The 16,640-nt window shown below is 51.1% G+C and overlaps 1 protein-coding gene across 3 annotated transcripts in view; it reads right to left on the bottom strand.

Moving 5' to 3' along the window:
* The window catches only part of GCN1 (GCN1 activator of EIF2AK4), a 59,365-nt gene that overhangs the window by 32,618 nt on the left and 10,107 nt on the right, over positions 1 to 16,640 (bottom strand). Inside the window, exons 4-24 of one of the 3 annotated variants that reach the window (XM_036081960.2) lie at positions 16,401 to 16,532; positions 15,798 to 15,906; positions 12,259 to 12,357; positions 12,033 to 12,167; positions 11,112 to 11,180; positions 10,880 to 10,988; positions 10,338 to 10,412; positions 9,957 to 10,085; positions 9,361 to 9,411; positions 8,921 to 9,019; positions 8,534 to 8,707; positions 7,122 to 7,274; positions 5,821 to 5,913; positions 4,354 to 4,429; positions 4,042 to 4,201; positions 3,051 to 3,240; positions 2,828 to 2,952; positions 1,868 to 2,046; positions 1,257 to 1,350; positions 569 to 682; positions 278 to 476 (exon numbers count right to left, since the gene is read on the bottom strand). In XM_036081960.2, coding sequence (XP_035937853.2) covers positions 278 to 476; positions 569 to 682; positions 1,257 to 1,350; positions 1,868 to 2,046; positions 2,828 to 2,952; positions 3,051 to 3,240; positions 4,042 to 4,201; positions 4,354 to 4,429; positions 5,821 to 5,913; positions 7,122 to 7,274; positions 8,534 to 8,707; positions 8,921 to 9,019; positions 9,361 to 9,411; positions 9,957 to 10,085; positions 10,338 to 10,412; positions 10,880 to 10,988; positions 11,112 to 11,180; positions 12,033 to 12,167; positions 12,259 to 12,357; positions 15,798 to 15,906; positions 16,401 to 16,532 — 2,564 coding nt within the window. Of the gene's footprint in view, positions 1 to 277; positions 477 to 568; positions 683 to 1,256; positions 1,351 to 1,867; positions 2,047 to 2,827; positions 2,953 to 3,050; positions 3,241 to 4,041; positions 4,202 to 4,353; positions 4,430 to 5,820; positions 5,914 to 7,121; positions 7,275 to 8,533; positions 8,708 to 8,920; positions 9,020 to 9,360; positions 9,412 to 9,956; positions 10,086 to 10,337; positions 10,413 to 10,879; positions 10,989 to 11,111; positions 11,181 to 12,032; positions 12,168 to 12,258; positions 12,358 to 14,733; positions 14,834 to 14,863; positions 15,748 to 15,797; positions 15,907 to 16,400; positions 16,533 to 16,640 lie in introns of those variants that run through there. The other 2 variants (XM_078060908.1, XM_078060907.1) reach the window with 2 other exon arrangements.

Here is a 16,640-nt window from a genome sequence, read left to right as displayed (position 1 = left end):
TTCTTAGTTTTAAAACTGTTACAGAAGGATCATACTGATTAGTGTCTAAAACTTCGTACTCAGAATGAAGGCACAGCAGACGTAAAACAGGAGGGAGGAGGCAGCTCTATGTGGATCCTAAGGGTATGCAGCTCAGGGTTCCAAGGCTGCTTCCATATGGAAACAGAAGTCGGTAGCCCAGACCACCACATGCCTCTCCGTAAGTGCTCAAGAGCATCCCCGCCCCCCCTCCCAACCTGCCCTGGGCCACGCCCGCAGCCAGCAAACAAGAACTAACCCAAAGCCTTGAGCCTCGGAGGCATGACGCAGGCAGCCAAGGACAGGAAAGGGTTCTTGATCCTGGGAGCGGCCAGGGGAGATTTCAGCAAGGGCAGGAAAGAGTCGACCAAAACAGGGATATACTGGGTCAGGCCAGACGGGTTCTTGGCCAGGATGGTGTCCAGCAGGCCCAGCGCCGCCTCCAGTTCACCGTCCAGCTGCAAGCAGAGTTGGCCCAGGAGGCAGGTCAGCAGGGCCTGTTCCAGATAGTGAGGAGCGGGTTTGGCCTGTGGGGGCAGTGGCCACTCACCTCCTGCAGCCGTCTCCGGATCTGTGCCTCCTTGTCCAGCTGGGCCTGCAGCATCTCCTTCTGCTTACTGGTCAGCTGCACCTCCTCTTTTATGCCTTTCTTCTTCTTTATCTCCTAAAGGCAACAAGCAAACCAATTCCATCTCCAGGGAACACACCTCCCTCCCCGCCACAGAGCAGGGCGAGATCAGTCCCACAGTCAGCACCATGCCAGCTCTAAGTCTGTGACCTGGGCCCCCAAACCTGCCGTGCGGCCTCCCCCAACCTCCCACAAAGTCCAGAGCCACCTGGTTTCCAGAGGATGGAGACAGTAGTAGAGAAGCAATTTCTTACTGGATTCTCTATTGACAAAGGCAAGAAGAGCCTTTTATATGTTAGAAAAATGAAAAGGCCCTCAGTGTGCTGGAAAGGCTATTCTAATCACGCGGCTTCGGAATCTAAACCTTCGCCTCCGTCCTACAGATGCTCTCCCCCAGTGTAAGTTGTAGCCTGGAAAAGGCCAAGAAATCACTCATTCATTCAACAAGCATTTACTGAGCACCTCCATTGGAAGGGGAACCCGGGACTGGTGGAGGGGTCAGAAGAGTGTGCACGGGCCCCAGAATGACCCCGGGTAACAGTATACATGAAGCTGGGAAAGTCACCAGGCTGAGGCCACCAAGCTCAGCAGCCACCCCACAGGTACTCACTTCCTTGAGCTCCAGCTCGATGATCTGCTCCTTGAAGGAATAAGCTTTGTTCTCTCGCTTCATGTTGGCCTTCTTTATGCTGTCCTGCTGGGCACTGAAACATCAAAGCAGGTAATCAGGGGTGCCTGGGTGGCTCAGTCGTTAAGCGTCTGCCTTCGGCTCAGGTCATGATCCCAGGGTCCTGGGATCGAGCCCCACATCGGGCTCCCTGCTCAGCGGGAAGCCTGCTTCTCCCTCTCCCACTCCCCCTGCTTGTGTTCCCTCTCTCGCTATCTCTTTCTGTCAAATAAATAAATAAAATCTTTAAAAAGAAAAAGCAGGTAATCAGCCAGCTTCAAAACAGCCGATAGGTCCTCCAGCCTCCCGCCAGCCGTGAAACCCCAGCTAGCTTTGAAGTTGCATGCACCAGCAGTGTGCGCGCTACCTGACATGCTCTTGTATCCCAGGCCTAAGCATGTGCCTGGAACAGAGCAGTCCTTGTCCAAAGAACGGATGAGTGATTTCATTTATTCCTTGTAACATTCACTCCTTAACCCTATAAAGAAGGCCTTTCTCTCTTAGAGGTAAAAAACCAAGGCTTGGGGCGACTGAGTCCACGAGTGGGGACTCACCTCTGGATGATAGATTTGTCATACAGCTCCCCGGCAGGGGTCTGCATAATGGCAAACTCCTCCCGCGTCACCTGGCGCAGTGCAGGGTTCTGCACGGAGGCAGTGATGGTGCTGATGAGCTGCGGGAGGACCCGGTCCGGGGACAGGATGGACAGGGAGCCCATGGCATTCATGGAAGACTGTCAGACAAACACAGACACGGTCGGGGTGTGACAAGGCTGGCACTGGAGAGGGGTCCTGCCATGCCTAAATGCCCCCAGCTACGGGCTCCTCCTGTTCTGAGCACTGCCCGCCATTGTAGATAGCGGCAGTGTGAGCCTGCCTTCACGGCAAGCGTCTCCCACTTGGTCTGGTACCAGCACCCTGACTGGGTGTCACACTCCCCCTCTACTCTCAGTCTCCGTGGTGCAGGTGGAGCTGCCCCTGCCTCTTCCAGAGGTGGGCATGTGACCTAGACCACAAAGGCTCAGAAACAAGCACAGGGCCCAAGCCAGGCCACCCAGGGGCAGTGAGACCCCATGCCAGGTGAAATGACTGAAAAATGCAAGCTTTTTCACTGGAGCTGATGGGGGACAAGCTGTAAGTCTGGAAGTATATCAGCTGCCCTGCTGCAAGAAGGGGGGAGACTGCTGGAGAATGAAGCCCCCCCCTCCATGGAGCGCAGAGATGAGACTGAGACGGAAGAGACAGAGAGATGGAGAGCAAGAGAGATGCCACCTGCAGTGTCCTGAAGATAACATCTAAGTCCCTGTAGCCAGCACGACGGGGACCAGTCATACCCTGTGACTCAGCAGTCAGAAGCAGCAGGAAGCTCCCTCTTGTGCTTAAACCACTTTGCATTTTCTGTTACTTGCAACCCAAGGGGTCCAAGGCCCCATTTCACCACACCTGCACCTATTTCATTGAAGCCTCCCTCTGACACTCTGACCTGAGGCCAGAATTAGTCCACATGCCAATCACCTGGTTCAGGGGACTCTGCGTGGTGATGCTAGGGATGATCTGATCCAGGTGCCTGGTGATGAAGCCTTCCAGGTCAATCTTCATCCTGGCAAGGAGCGCTGGCCAGAGTCCAGACTGCACTGCCACTGAAGGGAAGGGGAGCAATTTGAGGCCTTCTGCCCGGCCTGCCCTTATCCTGCCCAACGGCGTCCCTGCCCCTCCTGCAACCGCCCCCAGCACAGACCTAAGGATGGGTGGTGCGAGATGATCAGCATCTCCTGGGCCAGCTGTTCGGTGTTGGTGGTGTCGCCCTCCAGTCCTGGCACCCCGGAGATCACACAAAGAGCCTCCTGCAGGACCCTCGGGGGTACGTAGGCCTTGCCTGCCTCAGTCACCTCCCCAGCATCAGTCACCAGAGCCTCTAAGGGTAGCACCTACAAGGAAACAACTCATGAGCCCCCACTGCTCTGAGCCCCGGGCTGGCCTGGCACACAAGAGACAAAGATGCCAGGGACACAGCTGCCTTTCACACATGTTGCTCTCTGGAGCTCCTGGTAGAGGGGAGACCGATGCCCAGCTCCCTGCATGGGACCCACAGGCTGGGAGATGTGCCTGGAAGAAGCACACATGACTTTGTACCTAAGAAGCCCATGGGGGGGGAAAGGCAGCCACAGAAATTGGGCCAGGAGACCCAGCCAGAGACCCCAAGTCTGTCACTGGCCCACATCCCTCATGAGGGATTAGGGAGGGAGGGAAACAGGGCACAAAGAGCACTGAAAAGGGACGAGGTCTTTGGGGTCACTTCTGCCACCCACTGGCTGGGAGACCCCTGGCAAGTCATTTCAGCTGCCGGAACCCTGGACAACTCATATAAAATAAGGGTATTTAGCCTGTCTGCCTTTTAACAGCAGTGTGAAAAAAGCAAAAGAGAGAACGGGTAGCAAATGCTCTAAAAATTATAAAATGCTTTAAAAACAAAGTGTTATTCCATTACTCAAGAATAAGAAGGTTGAACTACATGTCATGATTCATGGGAAGAAAAGCATCTCTGAAAAGAAAAAAGAATTACATGAAACAAGGTGTTATCAGAGCTCAAGGGCAGGGCAGAAGATTCTGGCGTCACGCGGTGTCTGAGTGAGACCAGCCCAGGAAGAGACGACCTGAACTCCCTCGGCAGAACCGGGGTGGGCTGAGCGGGGCAGCAGGCCCCAGTTCTGGAGCCCAGATGCCCTCACCTTGTGAGAACTGAGGACAGCCTTCAGCTCCTCCAGGAGCCCGAACGCCAGCTTAAAGCCCCCAAGAGAGGACAGCAGCTTGCGGACCGTGTGCTGGGCCTGCCTGCGTACGCGCCAGGTGCGGCTCAGGAGCACTGCCACCAGGGCCCGGTGGTACTGCCTGCAAGCACAGGGACACAGCATGCTGGGGAGGGCGCGCGCGGGGCTCTCCGCAGCCAGCCCTCCCACCCCGCACGCACCACCGTTTCTCAGGCTCCTGCCACGGTCTGCCCCACTCGATCCAATGGGGAAAGGTAAATAAGCTTCACATACTGAACTTTGTTGCCTGTGAGTCTGTGCGGGTGATCAAGGAAAAGCCTCTCTGTCAGATGCAACACGGTACACAGGGCTGGGAGGGGAGACAAACAGAAGTGTTTTTAAAATATAGAAGACATCCGTGGTGCCTGGGTGGCTCAGTCTGGTAAGTGTCTGGCTCTTGATTTTGGCTCAGATCATCTCAGGGCTGTGGGCTCCGAGTTCAGCAGGGAGTCTGCTTGAGATTCTCTCTCCCTCTCCCTCTGCTCCTCCCCACCACGCGCCCGTGCACGTTCTCTATCAATCTCTCAAATGATAAATAAAATCATCAAAACTATATATAGAACACATCCAGAAAGAAGTGGAAAGACCTGGAAAAGGAACGCTAAAACATAAATGTGATTATCAATGTGAAACTACAGCTCATCTGAAGTTCCTTTTTTGCTGACAATGCACACATGTATTTTGGACTAATGAAAAATATACGCTTTATTCTAACCAATTAAAAATTACTGTGCAGGGCGCCTGGGTGGCTCAGTCATTAAGCGTCTGCCTTCAGCTCACATCATGATCCCAGGGTCCTGGGATCGAGCCCCGCATCGGGCTCTCTGCTCCACGGGAGGCCTGCTTCTCCCTCTCCCACTCCCCCTGCTTGTGTTCCCTCTCACGCTGTTGTCTCTCTCTGTCAAATAAATAAATAAAATCTTAAAAAATAAATAAATAAAAATAAATAAATAAATAAGGTAAAGAACTACTACAAAAAGGTATCTGCTGGTATAAATATAAAATACCGAGGATACACAGAGGCTAACACCATTGGGTGTCCATGGCCAGGGACACTGGGTGGCCAGAGATCAAAGCAGGGGTATGCTTTTCAACATCTTGGATCTTTTATTTTTGAATTATGTGACTGTATTTCCTATACAAGAACTAATTTTTTTTTTTTAAATCAGGAAGTGACTAACAGTTTTAGCGCATTAATAGGATGTTGTGATTTGTGAGTCAAAAGGCTTTTCAAATCACCGATTAGCAGCAGACACCCCTAAGGCAACCTAGAATTTTAAACATAAACTTAAAGATCAACTGTTCCTTCTCTCCCAGGAGAGAAACCAGTAGTTTTATGCCCCCCCGGTGGGGGAGTGCCGCCAGCCACACTCCACCAGAGCTTCTCAGCTGCCTTGTAATAGAAGAAAACCTCCGAGACAGCACCAATTACCCAATCAGCTATAATTATACCTAATACCGCAGCCCCACAACCATTAGTGCTCTGTCTCCACACATCTACCCACTCCCCGTTTCCCCGGCCTTCCATGCCCCCCAGGGGAGCATTCACTCCCACAGCAGCCGACGGCACAGCTGCTGACCCCAGCACTCTGATCCAGGCTTTTGCTGAGCTGATGCATTCAGGGAAGGTCCTCTCTGAAGACCCACCAGAGAGACTCAGGCCCAACCTCAAGGTCAAGTAAGTTCAACTAAGTAACTCACCATCCTCTGAAGCCATGAGCAGGAATTTCTCAGAAGTGAAAATCTGCTTCTTCTCATCTACAATCAGCTGCCAAAAACCACTCAGTTTGGCCTCTGCAAGAAACAAAAGGTCACTCCACGACAGCTCCCTCCGTCCGGCATGGCTGGTCCCCTCCTGCCCGAAGCTGCTGGGGCTGGCTGCACTGACGGACCCTCTGCTGCAGCAGGCACGGCTGGGTCACTCCGAGGCTCACTGTCTCTCCCTCCCTGTTCGAGAACTAACCAGTCCTTCTGGTAGCACCGCCTATGTGAAAACCTTCAGTGGTTCTCTGCTGCCTGGAATCCCCACCTACTCCAGGTGCCAGGCTGAAATACTTGACATTCACACACGGTGCCTTCCCTGACTGAGGCTGGTTTGAACTCACACTGGGCTGTTCCCTTCCAGCCAGTGAAATCCTCACTAGCCTTCAGGGCCCTCGTCCAAATGCTCCCTCCTTCATGAAGCCTTTCCCAACAGCCAACACCTAAACTAAGAGCAATCAATCCCTCCTTCAAAACTGCCCTAATGTCACATCCTGTCTTCAACGACAGATGTGTTTTTGCATCTCCTCTCTCCCACTACAGTGAAGCAGCTAAAACATGCGGAAGGCCGGTCATGTTCACCTCTGCCTCCCTGCCAAGACACCCAATGAAACTCGAGAAGAGCCGAACTCCGCTTCCAACCGCAGGAATGAGTTCACGTACATCTGCAGGCAAGAGTGGGACTAAAGCAAGCATGGACTACCAGGTAGCCACAAAAAGAAAGAGAAAGCTCTTCTGGTTGTCCTGATCTGGAATCTCTTCCAATGTGAGTTCAGTACGGAGTATGCCATTTACAAAGTCTGATACCTGGTGTGTTTGGTCGATTACATATTGACTATTTCTGGGCAGGAAGTGGTAATACTGTCCAGGGAAGGGAACTTAGTAGCTAGAAGACTGGCTAAGGGGAAGTTTTTCAAGTTACGCTCTAAAAATGTATAACCAATTAAAAAAATGCCCCACTATACTAAACCCAGGTCAGTGTGGGCATCATATACAAACCCCCGTCCCAGAGCACTAGAACAACAGGGCAAAGGAGGACAGTGACGGAATCCCCTGGCTGTATTCCCATCTCCCAGCGTGACCCTGAGGCTCATCCCTGCAGATGACAAGGGGCCCTGTGGCTGACCCAGTGAGGTAGTGGCCACGCTGATCCTGTGAAATCCTCAACATCAAGACACTCCTCCCGGGGACTCTGAATGAGGCCTCATCTGCTACCGTGGGGAATAAGTCTAGACCCTTACCAGCCTGCGAGTCAGCCACAGAAAGCTTCGAGAGCAGCAAGGCTGCAGCGACCCCTTCGGTGACTGTGGGAACCTGAGTGCTTTGGGAGGCTGCCTTCTCCACCGTCTGGATGAGCAAAGGCAGCAAGTCCAGGGCCTGCAATAGCGTATCACCTATGGAGAGAGGACCAGCACCTTACAAAACACTTCGTCAAGGGTGACAAGATTACTCAAGAAAGGCGTTACCCACTCAGGTCCAAACTGGCTGACTAAAACACTGCAGTTACCTTGTGAAGTAGGGGAACTAGACCCAAACTCTACAACCATAATGTTACAGCTAGAAGGATCCTTACAAATCCAACAGTCCAGCTATTCATTTGATCGGTAAGGAAACAGACCAAGAGAGATTAAGTAAGATGCCCAAGGCCACACAGCTGGTTCAGGGAGAGCCAGGGACACTGCAAACCTACCAATTTCTTTCTGGGGCTCTTCCCCAATACCAGACAAGCTCCCGACCCAAATTCTAAAACCAGAACCAATACGCTGACCTATGAACTAAACCCACTTAATAAAAAAGTAAATAAATAAATAAATAGAGCGGACAGCTGTTAAAACTATAGCTAAACCAATGTTTTCTTAACTACTAAACATATTTCATTTGGAAGATACCATGGATTTGAATCCAAAAAAATGTTTAAAGGCTTATTTTATATCATGTGTATTTTGAAAGCATCAAGTAGAAACAGCTCAAGCTGAAGAGACTAGTTTAAACCAAGTCTCTGCTATCTAGAACTCAATCTAAAATCAAGACTGATCAATGCAGCAGAACTGCAAACAGAGTACGGGCACTACAGAGAAGGGACACCCTTCTGTGGAATCAGCAGCTCTGGAATCTCCTAGATGTTTCTTTAAACACAGGTCATCAAAAGTGTAAACTTTTTTAAAGGAAGTACAAGCCTATCTCAGAGGTGGTGATTTTTACCTTGGAGATCAAGTTCCTACGCAGATTGGAAAGTTTCCTCTAGCTTTGCTTAGGAAAGAGGTGGAGGCCCACGCCCAAGTGACAGGTTTGTCAGCACCGAAGAAAGGGCAGTGGTTCGTTTTTAGTAATTCCCACATAACGATTCTATGAAGCTGGACTTTTTCAATCAGGCCTCTCACAATCCCTTCCCCGTGACTTCAGATAATACAGTGACAGTTCTAGTCCCAGGCCCTCTCTGAAAAAGCTTTGTAACTTGAAGGTCTGATAAAGGGGAGAAGCCAGAATCTGTTGTGAAGATTGGGCACCGATTCCAGGCTTTGTGGATGACTAGGCCCGATGCTCCCAGAGGCTCAAAAAGAAGTGATCCTGAGTAAGCTGGACCACAAGGGAAAGCCTGGGATGGTGAGGATGCCCAGAAGACTCGGTCACCCCTGCAGGGGAGGCATCTCACCTCGGAAGCAGGCCAACATGCACTGCAGGTAGGCATGCCTCACTGCGGAGGTGGAGGTCTTAAGGCTGAAGGCTTTCTTGAACCATTCGGTGAGCTTCTTGGGCACTTCCGTGGTGAACCGGTTACACCAGAGAGCCAGGACAGAGACTGCATGCACCAAGGTGCCTTCGTGAACTAGGGCAAGAAGCAGAAGTCCGGTCAGTTCAGCGTCCTAGGCCCACATCCAATCACTGCCAGCAGCGCCCCAAAGCAAGCAGGAGTACAACGGGGGGGGAAGCAGTAATGCTTCAGGGGAGGTCTGCCTTGAGAAGGGGTTCATGGCAGCTCCGAAGGTGAAAACCAGAGTCAGAGCGGGTCCAGACTGCATCCTCCCCATGCTGCAGTTACCTTCTTGCTGGAGGAACGGGATGAACATCTCAGCGACAGTCCCATTCAGGACTTGACTAGAAGGCCCAGACACCACGTGATGACTGACACTCCCAATCCCTGGAAGGCAGGGGATTTCCTGCTCAGCACAAAACCACAAACACGAGATTCTTCTTGCCGCTGCCCACTTCCCTAGCAGCCATGCCTCTCCCCTGGTCATCACTGCCCTTCCCTCAATCCTCCCTCCAGATGATCCTGCCTTTTACAGAAGCCAGGCCTCCCGCTAGACTCAAACAAGTCCCACCTGCCAAACAGGCAGGCAGCAGAGTCCTGGGAGCCAGGCTGGGATGTCCAGGACTGTCAGAAGAGTCAAGATCCAATGAAGGATCTGCCTTACCCACAAGTCACGTTACACCTCATCTACTACTACACTTACCACTACCCCAGAAGAGATTCTGTACCTGAGAGGACGCTTATCTTCTGGGCTACAATAGTCAGTTTTCCCTCCGAGCCTGAGAGGAGAGACGGCAAAGATTCAAAATTCTCATCTGCCATATTTCCCAAGGGGGTGATTAATGTGGTCATGTGTGTGACACCAAGATACAGTTTCTGATTCCAGAAGCAGCCTTTGTATTGTGAAGCTGCCTTAAAAATAACATTCCCTAGGTTTTTTTTCCTGACTAAAACAGTAGTATGTTCTCACAGAAAACTTGAGAAACAAAAAATATAAAAAAAAGCTAAGATACGTGCTACTACATTTAAAATCACCCACATGCCCACTACCCAAAAACATTATGAACATTTTGATGTGTTTCCCTCTAGTTTTTCCTTTTATGCATACAATAATGTTTACACTTAAATAAAAAAAAACAACTGAGATCACCCCGTCTATACTGCCCTGCCCTGCGCATGCTAATGTTCACTTCACATGTTCACATTCTACTGCGACTGTTCTCCTGGCCACACGGCCTCGACACAAGCAGAATGGAGCCTGAAGTCCAGGCAGGTCCCGGCACCCACACCTCAGCCATGCCCCCAGCCAGGAAGGCTCGCTCACCGCCGAGGATTGCAAACAGGTGCCTGGTCAGGGCTTCCATCGCCGAAGAGTCGCTGCACTGGCGGGCCAGATTCCGCAGCGCCAGCACAGCCTCGTCCATCAGGCGGGGACTGTTGGACTTCAGCTGACCTGGACGCAGAGAGCTGCAGCTCAGAAGCCGCCAAGGGCTGAGCATCCAGGCTTTCAGCTCTGTCTTTGCCAAGTTCCCAACTCTCTCATCCCAGCTAAGTATTCTCCTTATAAAGGATCTCAAGAAACTATGGAAATGTAGTTTCTTTCTAAACTGAGCTGTCCCCTGCCCTTTTCCCTAAAATAATTGGGAAAATACAACGAAAACCCAAGGTGCCATTCTAGGGGCCAGAGAGGGGTGATGATACTTACTAGCCAGTCCTTTCACGATGTCTAGGGCATACTGGCTGAGATCGAGAGTCACTGATGCCAGCAGATTGGAGATAGCTAAGGGGGACAGAAAGTACGCAGCAAGTCTGTCTCAGGTATAAATGCCCACTTCTGCCCTACTCCCCAGCAAATGCTGTCAGGCCTGCAGTCCAGCCACACAGAACCCTGACCACTCTTCATCTTCATACAGTCACATGAGTAGTCACACCTTTGTCCCTGGTTTCACATGCCACCTCCACACCAAGTTCAAACTGTCTAGAGCAGAGGTTCTTAACCTGAATGGTTTCCAGATTCTTGGACCTCTAAAATTGTTTGCGGTATTCTAAGCAGATATACTTTTGTGCATCCTTTTAGCAAAAGGACCCATGACTTTCAACATATTCTCAAAAGGGTCCCTGATCTCTCCCCCAAGGTCCCAATGAGGTAAACGGTGAATACATACTTCACCCCACCCCCAAGTATCAGAGATGCAGCTCATCAGGCAACCCACCTCCCTCCCACCATCCTGTCTGATGGTGACCTACTTTCAATAACATTCTCTGGACTCCTAAGTAAGGACTTCTGTATGGTGGGCAGTATCAGATCCTTAAATTCCGAGTGGGACATGTATCGGAGCAGAGGGGCACAGTTATCCTACAAAGAGAAAGGAGTCAGGCACCCAGACCTCATGGGAACAAACGAAGAATAAAGGACAGCTCTGAATCAGAATTTTAAATTGGATTTAGCTTGTCCAGCTAAGGTCCACCTCTCACTCACCAACAGATACTTCTGAGGCTTCACTTTGCTCATCAGGATGTTCTTCATATAAAAATCCAGCATGGCACTCTAGACAATACAAAGACTATTTAGACCAACATTCTGAGTTATCTCGTCACTGGCCTAAAGGATCCCTCTTGTGGGAGTGCCTCTAAAAATGATGAATCAGTAAAAATAAATAAAATATATACATACATACACAAACAAATAAAATACAAATAATCAGTGCCCAAATTTCAGTGTCATGCACAGAGGACCCACTGATCATGCCACTCATCATTTTAAAAACCTTCTACAGCTTTCCAGAGCTGCTGGGATTCAGTCCAAAGTCCCTGGCCTGGCTCAAGGCAGGCCGCCTCTCACAGCTCTCTGGCCCCACGCGCCTCCCCTGCTGGCTTCTCGTGGGCTGCTTTCTCTGCCCAAAATACCCCTCCTCACCTCCTCACCTTTTAAGTTCCTTCATTAGAGCTGTGCCCCCTGACCCATGGCCTCTGTCAGGTACCCCGCTACAGAGTATTACCGCTTCCTGCCCTTTCCTTTGTAGCTCTTATCACAGATATAACTAGATGACTCTCTCTGACGGCAGACCCCTCAGACGCAGCTCCCTGAGGGCAGGGATCGCGGCTCCCCGGGCTCACTGCTGCAGCACCATGGGCAGCACAGGGCTTGGCACACGGCAGGTGCTCAGGTGTGGGACAGTCAATCACTGCATGAACAGGCAAATCATCATCCCAGTAATTGCCAGGTTCTCCCCAAGCCAGAGCTGGAGGGAAAACTTTCCAGCTACTCAAACTTCATCTATCATGGAAAAAGGTCGGGGTCCCATATGAGAAAACCACCAAGCTTCAGATAAGGCCAGGAGCTGGGGCCCCCAGGGCAAAACAAGCTCCCCCCCTCCTCGCCTCCAGCAAGTCCACCTGCCTTGTGCCGGGTGACCACGTCCATCTCCTTGTGGCTCGTGCAGAACTGCACCAGCAGCCCCAGCATGCCTGCATAGTTCTGGTTGGGTTCTAGGCTGAGAATGGCTGCCAAGTACTGTTCCACCAGCCCAGGGTTCTGAAGGGGAAAGTGTAAGGCCGGTGTGTCACATGGCAGCGGGGGAGACACAAGAGCAGCGACGCCCACCGCCCCCCGCGCCCCCCAGCACCTCTCTCCACAGCTTGCTGAGCTTCTTCACAGCACCGTCCACCGCGTGCCGGTGGGAGCCGCCCAGCACCTCCAGCAGCAGCAGGCACTGCACCTCCACCTGCCGGGACACGACGTGTGAGTGCAGGGGCCGTGGCCCTCACAGCCGCCCCAAGACCTTCACCGGGCCCACTCGACTCCCGCCAGATCCTCTTCCCTCCCCCCTCCCCCCCGACACTTGGCCCTGTCCCAGAATTACATTTGTTCACTCAAGCACTTCACTAATAAATACGGGCTGAGCACCTGTGAGTCAGACAGTGAAAACACATGGACAAAGAGACAGACATGGGCCCTGCTTTCGTGCACCTTATAGTTCAGAGGGAGAAAAAGATACTACAAAAGAAACACACAGATGAATATATAATTCCAGTGAGGTGAGGGCCATGCAGGAAAAGGATAAGCATCCTGTTTCATACCTGCCTTGACTTTTCCTTCATTAATTCCACAAATACTTGCTGAATACTGACTAAATGGCAGGCACTACACTAGGCACTTTAGTTATGGAAGTGAAGACCGATCAGATGATCCCAGCCAGTGTGGAGCTCCCTGTCCAACCCAGAGTGAAACACATCATAGGTGCTCAACAGAAAAATCTCAGAGACTTTATATGCCACAAACACCCAAAGTCACTGGGGAGCAGTGTGAATGGCCACCCTGAGAAAAAGGGGATGCTTAAGAAGTCTGCTGCACTTCGTTTGCATGTGTACAAAATGACAGATGAACAAGGTTATCCACTGCAGCATTTTTTTTTACAGTAAAAGGTTGTAAACAACATAAATGGCCATCAACAGGGGACTAGTTATATATACTGCAGGACATCCACTCAGAGAATTAGTAAACGTTATCAAGAAAGAAACTCTTGGGGCGCCTGGGTGGCTCAGTCGTTAAGCGTCTGCCTTCGGCTCAGGTCATGGTCCCAGGGTCCTGGGATCGAGCCCCGCATCGGGCTCCCTGCTCCACGGGAAGCCTGCTTCTCCCTCTCCCACTCCCCCCGCTTGTGTTCCCTCTCTCGCTGTGTCTCTCTCTGTCAAATAAATAAATAAAAATCTTAAAAAAAGAAAAGGAACGAGAAACTCTTTATGTGCTACTCGAACAAATTCTAAATCTGGTTAAAGAAAAAGGCAGGTGGCACCTGGGTGGCTCAGTTGGTTAAGCATCCGACTCTTGACTGCAGCTCAGGTTATGATCTCAGGGTTGAGATCAAGCCCTGCATCAGGCTCTGCGCTTAGCGCGGAGTCTGCTTGTCCCTCTCCGGTCCCCTCTGCCCCTGCTTGCGCTATCTCACTTCATTAAGAAAAAAACCAAGGTGAAAGAAAAAAGTATTTTCGGTACACTGGTGTTTGTATAAAAAACCCTGTTCAGTCGTATATACAGAGGACATATCTACACACATAAGGAATTAGTAATAGAGGAACCTAGACGGCTAGGGAGGGAAACTGGTTATAGCTTTCTATGCTTGCTGAAACCACATTCAGAACTATATTGCTGTTCCCTCTTCCTAGAATGTTCTAACCCCTGATCTGGGCACAGTTTGTTCTTTCATATCCTTCAGGTCTCTGTTCAAACGATGCCTCCTCTGAGGCCTCCTCCCACGGTCACCCTGTACCACACTCTCTCCATCCTCCTACCTGCCTTCCTGCTGTGTGACCTTCATCTTACCACTTATTAGCGGACCTCTGTGGTGTCTACCTTCACCACAAGAGTGTAAGCTCCGGAGGCGCCTGGGTGGTGCAGTCGATTAAGCACCCAACTCTTGGTTTCACCTCAGGTCGTGATCTTAGGGTCTTGAGATCAAGTCCCACATTGGGCTCCACGCTCGGCATGGAATCTACTTGTCCCCTTCCCTCCCCCTCTGCCCCTCTGCACATGCATGCACACGCACACTCTCTCTCAAATAAATAAATAAATCTTTAAAAATAAATCTTTAAAAAAAAGCTCTTGGGCGCCTGGGTGGCTCCGTCGTTAAGTGTCTGCCTTCAGCTCAGCTCATGATCCCAGGGTCCTGGGATCAAGTCCCACGTCGGGCTCTCTGCTCAGCAAGGAGCCCACTTCTCCTTCCCCCTCTGTCTGCTGCTCCCCCTGCTTGTGCTCCGTCTAATGAATAAATAAAATCTTTTAAAAATAAAAAAAATTTTTAAAGCTCCTAAAAAAGAGGTATAAGCTCTAAGAGGGCAAGGTCCTCTTTCTTGTTCCCAACTTTTGCCCGAGCTCCTAGAACAGTGCCCAGCACGTAGAGGCCCTCAACAGATACTTGAGCGACTGAATGCATTCTGACCCACGTGTACGGTCGACATTGGCAACAAGTAAAGGAAAAACCTAGATTCGAGACACAGGAAAAACAAACATGGTCTCACATTCCTGATGTGTTCTGTCCTATAAACACAACACGCTAGGGATAACCCCTGCCACTCCCTAACCCACAAGCATGCTTACTTACCTCGGATAATGGCTGTAAGAGATCACTGCAGATAAGCCAATGAGGGAGGCATGATAAAGCATCTTATAAAGAGGCCTTGATAGCAATGAAACCCACAGTCTGAAGGGGGTCCAATTCCACTCTCCATTACCTGCCAGGTTTCAGTGTCCTTATCCTTCAGTCAATCACTGATGGCCACTCCATGGTCATCCCCAGTGGCATGCTGGGGAAGCCTCCAGGGACGGGGCCATCACTGTGTCCTACTAGCAGGCTGCTTCAGGAGAGGAGCCACAGTTTTCGAGTGCCACTCCTCATTTAGCTGCACAGCCCTCTGTATGTCTCCACAGCCCTCTCACACCTCGTCTTGAGCCCCTCTTCACGACAACTTGTGGAGCTGGATGGGGTAGGTGGCACTTTTTCCCATTTAGCAGAAACGGGCAACAGGCTCAGAAGTTACGTACATGGCCAAATATCACAGCCAAGAATCAGAGCCACACCTCAGGCTCCTTTTCAATGAACTGTAAGACCATTCCTCTTGCCCTCCAATAAGCATATCTAGATATTCAAAAGAACCTCCCAATCTGGCCTACTGGGCTATCTCTAGTTAGCAGACATGTTGAAAGGCAAGGCAGGGAATGTGTAAGAAGCAGGCATAGAATGGGAGGAGAGAATTAAAGGATCAAAACACATGGCAAGAATTCCGTCCCATTAGCCAGTTCGACACTAAAATCCAAACACAGGGAAAGGAATGATTAGCCGGAAAAAAAACCAAAATGATTTACATTATTGCAATTTCTGATTTACTTGCTCTCTGGCTGTCTTCCCCGCTCTGGCCTGTCAAGTCTTCCATGTATGCCATGAAGGCAGGAATTGCCTTTCTCTTGCTCATCAGTGTACTCCCAGAGCCTAGCACCATGCCTGACAGAGAAGCTCATAAATAGATGGATGTTATTAGGTTGCACTCATGCCCATCCACCAAAGTCACCCAGCACTGAGAAGAGCACTTGCCAGAGAAGGTGCTTAAACATGTCCCAACTCTGCGCGGAGAGCTGCCCATCACTATTCCAAAGACCCAGGGAACTTACCAGTTTGTTCCAGATGTCTCCTTGCCGCTTGGCTCTCGAGGGAAAGACAATGCGCACCAGTAAGCAGGTCCAGGACAGGGCCAGCAGGGCGGCAGAGCCGCTACTCTTACTGTTGGGGGGGGGGGGGGGCACAGGATAAGTGCAGGGCAGCACCCTCCATCCTGAGGACAAACGCTCAACGAAAGGCCCCGCCCTTGACCCACAACCAGGCAGAACTTGAACCTGGTTCCTCATAAGTCATCTGTAACCACTTAGGACAAGGAATGCAGGCCTTGTCAGCCAAATTCCCACCTCTCAGCACTCACAACTATAGAAGCAAAAAGATGGTTTCCCCTCTTCGGTGTCCGGCGGCCATTTGGTTTCCCCTCAAAATGGCCTCACTTCCACTGGTTTCCCAACCCTGCTCCTCAGGAAAGTGGTTTGTCCACTGAGCCTGACATCCTGGCTCCTCCCTCCACTGCAGCAGGCTGACTGCTGGCGCCACTCAGAGTTTCAGAGAGGAAAGAGAGACATGCTCACACCTGCTCAGCGCAGCTCATCTACACCAGCTTCTCCCAGATAGGACTCCACCAAGCCCCGGTAGGCCATACCTTTCTCTCTTACCTGGGGACACCAGCTTTGGAGCCAATGCCTGAAGACTGCAGAGAGTGCAGAAGGTTCTTAGCAGTGGCTTCTGGCTGGGCCTCAGCCAACTGCTGGATGGCTGCCTGCAGGGCCCTGCGGGAGGCTGCATCTCTAAGGGGAGGAATGAAGGGGAAAGGTGATCACTGGGGGTAGGGAAAGGCGGCTTAGGCCAAGCACCGGTCTTTCTCTGGAAAATTGGATTGTACTGGATTCCAGTGG

The sequence above is a fragment of the Halichoerus grypus genome, chromosome 13 (assembly GCF_964656455.1).
Source record: "Halichoerus grypus chromosome 13, mHalGry1.hap1.1, whole genome shotgun sequence".
Lineage (NCBI taxonomy): Eukaryota > Metazoa > Chordata > Mammalia > Carnivora > Phocidae > Halichoerus > Halichoerus grypus.
This window is presented reverse-complemented; position numbering and strand designations above follow the sequence as displayed.